We start from the raw sequence: 7214 nt of genomic DNA, 5'->3' as shown, positions 1-7214 counted from the left end.
AAAAAAAAAAAAAAAAAAGAAATAATTTATCCTTTATATTTTGTTATATTTTGTAGTCAAGAGTGAAACGAATATACTTTCAATTAGAGTCATTAATACAATTGGCATTAAGCTTGGTTCTTCCTGGCAATCAAAAAGGAAGAAAATACATATTTATAAATATTTACATATGTTTGTAGATATTTATGCACACATGTTAATATATTTACATATGCTTATATACACATATTAATATATTTACATATATTACATATTTAGATGTATATATAAACTTTCTTAAGCTGACTAGAGAATGCATTCACTTAATTTTATGAGAATTGCTAAATAGTACTAACATTACTTTTATAGGCTATTTTATAATCCATACATTGAATTTTTTAGAGCAAACATTTTCATTAAAATGCAAATAGATCTCTGCTAGGCCCTTTCCAGCTACAGTGTCAGGAGTCTGATTGTGTTTTGTTTTCATTTTTAATTTGCAAGGAGATGTAAACATGTTCTCACACATCAAAGGTATCACAGGCGCATTAGAGTCACCAATTCACATCTTTTAATTAGGATTCTTAAAAATCGTGTATTCTCCAATATTTTCCAGGTAACACTCTTAGAGTTCATTGTTAGCAGGCAACTCCAATGACATCAAGTTATACCCAGCATTTGAAAGGGGAGAGTAGGAAGGCTTTGGGTTCTTTATAGGAAAGGTAGCCGTGTAAACATTCAATGTCATGTTACTGTGAATGTTCTTGTCTCCTCCGTGGAATCTATTGGGTCATTATCTCTAAGGGAATTTATTTTGACACCTACAGAACATTGTGTTATATTACGCACAGTCAGGTGAACCTACATGGCTACTGTCTTTAGCAGCCATAATCTAAAGCTCCCTACACGGGAAAATGTTCATTTCCTCTCTTCCAAAAGCACCTAAAATTAGACTTAAAATTGTTCATCCTAATATTGTTTATGCCTTTTGAATTTGAAGTATCTGGCTTGGCTACATCCTTTATGTTGGCTCTTACTCAGAATTCTTGCAAAAATCTCTGAGGCACCTTCTGGTGAAGAAAGTCAGGTGGGGGTGGGGGCTGCAGCCAGGCCTGGCAGGAGAGAGGCTGGACCCACAGCAGGAGCTTCCCTTGTCAAAGCCACGGGGCCCCTAATCTCAGGGTGCACTGCTCGTTGCTGGAAGGCCTGGGCAGGTAACCGAGCTCTAAATCGCAGAGATGACCATAGAAATAGAACCCCACCAGTTATTTGGGATGGACAACACAGGGCAGGCCATCTTCAAGTGAGCAAGTGCCGGTGGTTCACCATGTAACGCGTGTGCAGAAAGAACTTGCAGAGCTCACAGCTCCACTCCTGTGCTTGTGGGAGCAGCAGCAAGTATCCCCAGAAAGGTGGTTAAGGACGCAGAATCCACCCAGACTGCCCAGCGTGATTCCAGGTTTGACCCACCTGGGCCTCTGTGCCAGAGCAGGCCACCCACACAGGGATGCTCTCAACCAAAGCCAGGGCAGCTAAGTTCACATCAAACAGACTCTTGATGTCAGAGTCAGGAACTGTCTGAATTTTAAGTGACTACAGTTTAACAAGGCTGCATGGCCCTGCTGGTAGAGGGGATGCCATGGCACAACCATTGACTTTTAAAAAAAAATTGTAGGTGGCGCCTATGACTCAAAGGGGTAGGACGCCAGGCCCATATGCCGGAGGTGGCGGGTTCAAACCCAGCCCCAGCCAAAAACTGCAAAAAGATAAATAAATAAAATCTGTAAACGTATCATGGTATCTGAATACCCAGATGCGACCTCCTCCCCACAAAAAAAGGAACAGAAGACACAAAGCTGCCGCCTGGGGTCTGAGATAAGCTGGGAACAGGTGTTCTGTCAGCCTGGGGGCGGGGGCAGCACCCGCTCTGGGCTGGTGGGAGCAGCGCGCGGCTGCCGTGCTGAAGGTGAGAATCTCTCTGAGGACATGACAAGGGCCCAACACCCACCGTGGGCTTCCCGACGTGGTCAGGCAGCCCCGCATGCCTAAACCTACGAGAGAGAAAGTTCCCACGTGTGTAAAGACTCCCAGAAGGAAGGCAGAGAAAACCTCCGGCGGGAACTGACTGGCGCCCTTAGCGACACCTGCTGTGAGCGTGGGAAACGCGCTCCCACCAGCAGCCTCCCCGGGACGCCGAGCTCAGGGCGCTTCTCGCTCTTGTTCTGTGCCCTCACTGCAGGGGCCAACGCAGGCTGGACGCCAGCCACCCAGGGATCGAGGCTCCTGGCCGGTAGTCCTAGACCCCGACTGCGCTTCTCACCCACGGAACCTTCCAGGGCCCGGCCGGCTCGAGCGGCCGAGGTCGCCCCCTTGTGGTTCCGCGGGGAACGGGCCGGCAGAGCTGCCGTCCTCGCGGGTGAGGAGTCCGACCCGGACTCTGTCCAGCCAGACAGACGTCCGCTGCGGGCGCCCAGGCAGAGACAACCCCCGACTACCGATCTAGGGGACCACACCAGGAGGCCGTGAGATTTTACACGCAGGCGCCTGGTGGGAATCGTGTATCCCCCAGTCCCTGGGCAAAGAAACAGAACAGCTTTCCCAGCACCTGTGCCTTGTGTCCGTGGGGACCCGTCAGTGAGCGCGCTTTGCCCTTCATGAGACTTACTGGTCCCCCTATCTGCAGGGCACAAGTACACACACATCATGTCTGTAAGGCGACTTGACCCCCGGAATCAGTGACAAAACCCCTCAGGAAGCAAACAGAGAGGAAAGGAACTGGCTCCAAACCCCTCCCTGGCCACTGCGGCGGCCACCAGTACCACAACAGACCAGGGCCCTGCCCCTAATAACCCACAGGTCATCCAAACCACAGGGCCCTGTTGCTTTTCTGAATCCCCGAGTGTCCCTACCTTCTACCGTTCCCAGCATTTTCAAACGGGAGCAGTGAGCGGATGCACTATGTATTTTAAAACTGTCAGCAAATACCTGTGCTAAAGTAAACTGTCATGGAATCGTGTTAAGCCTTCCCAAATATTTACATCCATGTTCGAATGAGCCAGGCTTCTCTCTAACCCAGTCCCTCGCAGCCCTCTGCCCGCAGACTCTGCAGCTCTGAACTCCTGTGTGTCCGCAGGACCCCAGTGCCATGCCCAGACCCACCTCCCAGGACCTGGCCGGGTACTGGGACATGCTTCAACTCTCCGTTGAGGATGTCAGCATGAAGTTCGACGAGCTGCACCAGCTGAAGCTCAACGACTGGAAGGTCATAGAGTCTCCCGAGAGAAAGGTGAGGATGCCCAGGCCTGCACATCTCTGCAGGCTGCTGCTGTGGGGCTTCTGCCATCTGACCCGCTGGCAGAAACGGTCTGCATCAAATGCTGCGTGGTGCTGGGTTAGCAATACAGGATCAATCCTCATGTATGCGTGTGTATGTGTCTGCATACGTACATGTGTGTCTGTGGGCATGAGCACGTGTGCACAGACTGGGTGGAATGGAAGCCCTGGGCGTGTCTGGCAGTGACAATGTCTCCCTTGCTCTAACCCCCGCACTCCTAGTTTAGAGAGACGCTGGCCAAACTCGTGTCTGCAACTCCACTGGCATTTCTTACAGGGATCCAGCCCCCTGAATTATTTTCATCACAACTTTATTTTGGTTATACATATTAAGCTTGTTTCCCACGGGGAAATAGTTAGGTCTGCTTATAGTGACTTCTCCTATTCAAATATGCCTTGTGGTTGCATGCCTGGAATTAGAGGCAAGACGACATTTCAAATTATATTGAAACGCTTGATGGCATAATCTTCCTCTAAATCTAGCAGCCCTAGCCCTGAGAATAAGCTGAAATTTTCCATTAAGTTTGGACCCTGGGATTTCACCTCTTCCCTGATGGTATCAGCTAATACACAGTACATAGGTGTGAGTTAGCAATAGATACATTGATTTCCTAACACATTTTAGAGAAGTTCTGAGTAATCATAATCTGATTTATCCAGACACACATTATCTATGAGAATAAAATGATAAAGAAAATGAATCCAGCACACTCTGGGGAAGTGGTACTTCATGTATAGCCACGGGTGCAGTCTGGGTAATCAGAGAGAAAAAGCCTGACTGTGCGTCATCACGACCTGCTCTTCCCCCAAGGTGCTGGTGGTGGCTGGAGGAGCTCCAAACTGATGCACCCCCAATAGCAGGAAGGGCATTGTAACCCCCTTAGTTACTATGGGCTGTAACCAAGCACATGTCAGCCATGTCATCCACAGTTTGGTTTTGAAGTGAAGGAGAGAGGCCACGTGTGGAGCCCTAGTGAAAGGTTTTTCTGATGGAAAACAAAAATGAAACTGCTTTAAATTAGCCAAGTGTGTGTAACGAGCCTTTCTAGTTTTCATTTTCTGACAAGCAAGATACATAAGCCCATCTGCCCAAGCTGCACTAGAGAATGATCCTCACAGTGCTGAGGCCAGAGACAAGGGGCTTTGGAGTGCAAGGTCCCATACCCGAGAGTGGCCCTGCCCCACCAGACTCACTCTTAGAGCCCCACGGTCTGGTGGACCCTCCTCTACGGCAACCACCTGGAGGCTGGGAATTGCCTTTGAGAAGGGAACTCCCCCAAGAGGTGTTAGCCCATTTGTCTCCCCCAAGGGTCCATATCTCAGGAGACGTCCAGAGAAAGAAGGGCACAGGCCTCCTGCTCAGTGCAGGAGTCGCCTGTTAGAGCAGCTGAGAGCTGTCAGCAAACCAACTACCACTTGTTTTATGCCAGAAAGTCAGGAAAGAGTCCCTGCTCCTGGCCTGTGTCTTACAGGGACAGAGTTTCAGACACCAGCACAGGCTTCTTGCCAAATATTCTCATGTCATTCCTGGGCACTGGGACTGGTGTCCCCCATTCACGATGCCGCCCACTTCCGTCCCCACTGTCCTCATACATCAGGCCCCCTTTGGGCTTTTCTCTGGAAAAGGCTGAGGGGAGAAACGTAATCCCCCACAACTAGGTATGTGGCCTTTCTTAGCAGGACTCCACTGGGAAGCAGGGGGAGTGGGCCGCTTCTTTATGGAGGAAAGAGATTAATTAACAGGAGAGTGTTGGATACACACCTTTCACAACAACAGTTAGCAGCATCACTATTGCATCTGTTGCAGAATTATGAAAATTACCTTTCTGAAAAAATGTGTACACACACAGTAGAACCTCCCTAGCTGACCGGCTCCCGATACTGCCCACCTCCTAAGTTGACCTAATGCTCATGTACGTATCAACACAGCAGGCCCAGTTCCTCATGGTGACCACCTCTGTATGTTACAGTCCCTGGGATGGTCGACTTACAGGGGTCCTACTGTATTTTAGGATGACTTGAGAACCTGACCTAACAATCAGAAATAATTGTTTGTATCTTTTTACCGAGCAAGCAAAAAATCATTTTATACACACGGTGAATATAAAGTTCATGTGCAATTTAAAATAGTTTCATATAGTTAAAAAATGCACAGGAACTTTATGTCCATCCTGTATATATATGTACACACACATATGCTGCATGCCAAGGGGATTTTAGGTCAATAATAGAGAGAATTTGGCAGCTTCCCTCTGGGACAGCCATCAGGTAAGATGATTTCGTGAATGTTCTTGAATCCTGGAGTTTGTCCAGAGTCTGCAGCATTTAATAGGGAAGTCAAGGCCTCCTGCGATGCTCAGAGGTGACATAGTGCCCTGGAAAGGGTAGGAATAGGGTAAGGGTTGCCCTAGCAACAATGTCAAAACATGCCGATGACTCCAGAGACATGAGGTGTCCGTGTGTAGAATTTATATCCTTCTTTGTACACGCTGTCCCAAACTACTCTGCCCCTTTGAGGGAGCTTACAGGAGGCAGGGGCAGGGGAGAACTTGAGTGGGAAGGGAGCGACCCCCTCGGCTGGCCGTCAGAGGGGCAGACTCTGGGGCAGCTGAGCTCACAAGCTGTGGGCAATGTGCTCTGACCATGTGTCTACTGTGACTTGTGGTGCTTTTCAGGAAGAAAGAAAGGTCCCCCCTCCAATACCAAAGAAGCCCCCCAAAGGAAAATTTCCTATTACTAGAGAAAAATCCCTAGACCTGCCCGACAGACAACGGCTGGAGGCCCGGAGACGGCTCATGGCCGCCAAGAGAGCAGCCTCCTTCCGCCAGAATTCTGCCAGCGAGCGAGCGGACAGCATCGAGATCTACATTCCCGAGGCCCAGACCCGGCTCTAAGGGCGGCAGGCCGCAGCGTCCACCTTCTCCTTTCTCTTTTTAACACACCCCTTGTACAGTTTCTTGCCTACCTGGTGACTTCTGTCTCACTTGCTCCACTGAACCCACCCTTGCTGTTGTGTTCTCTGTGCCATAAACCCGGTGGAATGCTTTCCATGTCCCCAGTGTGCTGAGCCTGGCAAGGACGACTTCGTTTTTTTAAACCAATGGCCTGACTTACAATCAGCTCCGATGGACAGGCTTGGTGAGACCTATCTTCTCCTCTTTGTTCTCAGAGGACGACCAGAAACGCCTCTGGAGATGGAACCCAGCTTACATTTTGTTATTTATATTTTTATAAATTGTGTGATAATTAGAGGTAAGAATAAAAATAACTATAAATGGGTGCATCTCGCCACTCCCTAGAGGCATTAGACAACCCAGTGGAAGGTGCTACAACTTGAAGTACAGGACAGAAAGCCCCTCCCCTCCTGTCCAGCCCCTGCACCTGCCATCGTCACTGTCCTCGTCCTCTGTGTCACAAGTAGGAAGCCTTAGGCTCCTTGCGTCAACTGTATGGTTATGAAAAGTGATCTCTTCAACCGCCAGACTCCTTACCATATGGTTCTCCAAAAACCCAGGGATTCCGAGTCTGAACCCAGTAAAAATACCCAGCACAGCATCCACACATTAGAAAAATGAGCCAAATGTTCCCAAAAGGAAGTTATGCATGAAAAGAGATCGGGGCCTTAAGAAAGGTTGGAAGTATAAAGAGAAAATAATCGTCCTTACTTCTACGAACCAGTTATTGTATTTTTTAATTCTTTGTAACTTAAAATATTATACCCAGTGTTTTCTTTAAGTTTCACCATCTATGCTACATGTGATTTTTTTACATATGTATATATATTCTCAAATTGCTCTATCAGTTGAGTTTCCAGGTTATCCTTAAAAAAACAAAAACAAAAAGTTTGCTTGTTTAAAATGACAGTTGTGACGTTGTAAAAAGTTTAAGAAATATGAATGTGA

General features: G+C 48.1%; 1 protein-coding gene across 1 annotated transcript in view; it reads left to right on the top strand.

The window, feature by feature from the left end:
* Positions 1–6321, top strand: part of DLGAP2 (DLG associated protein 2) — a 480560-nt gene extending 474239 nt beyond the window's left edge. The window contains exons 13-14 of the mRNA XM_012809840.2: positions 3113–3265; positions 5988–6321. Coding sequence (XP_012665294.1) covers positions 3113–3265; positions 5988–6206 — 372 coding nt within the window. The 3' untranslated portion in view covers positions 6207–6321. The remainder of the gene's footprint in view (positions 1–3112; positions 3266–5987) is intronic.
* The last annotated feature ends 893 nt before the right edge of the window (positions 6322–7214 follow it).

This window comes from Otolemur garnettii, unplaced genomic scaffold, assembly GCF_000181295.1.
Source record: "Otolemur garnettii isolate 467f Iridium unplaced genomic scaffold, OtoGar3 scaffold00114, whole genome shotgun sequence".
In the NCBI taxonomy this organism is placed as follows: Eukaryota; Metazoa; Chordata; class Mammalia; order Primates; family Galagidae; genus Otolemur; species Otolemur garnettii.
Note: the sequence above shows the minus strand (reverse complement) of the source record. Positions and strands in the feature narration are given on the sequence as shown.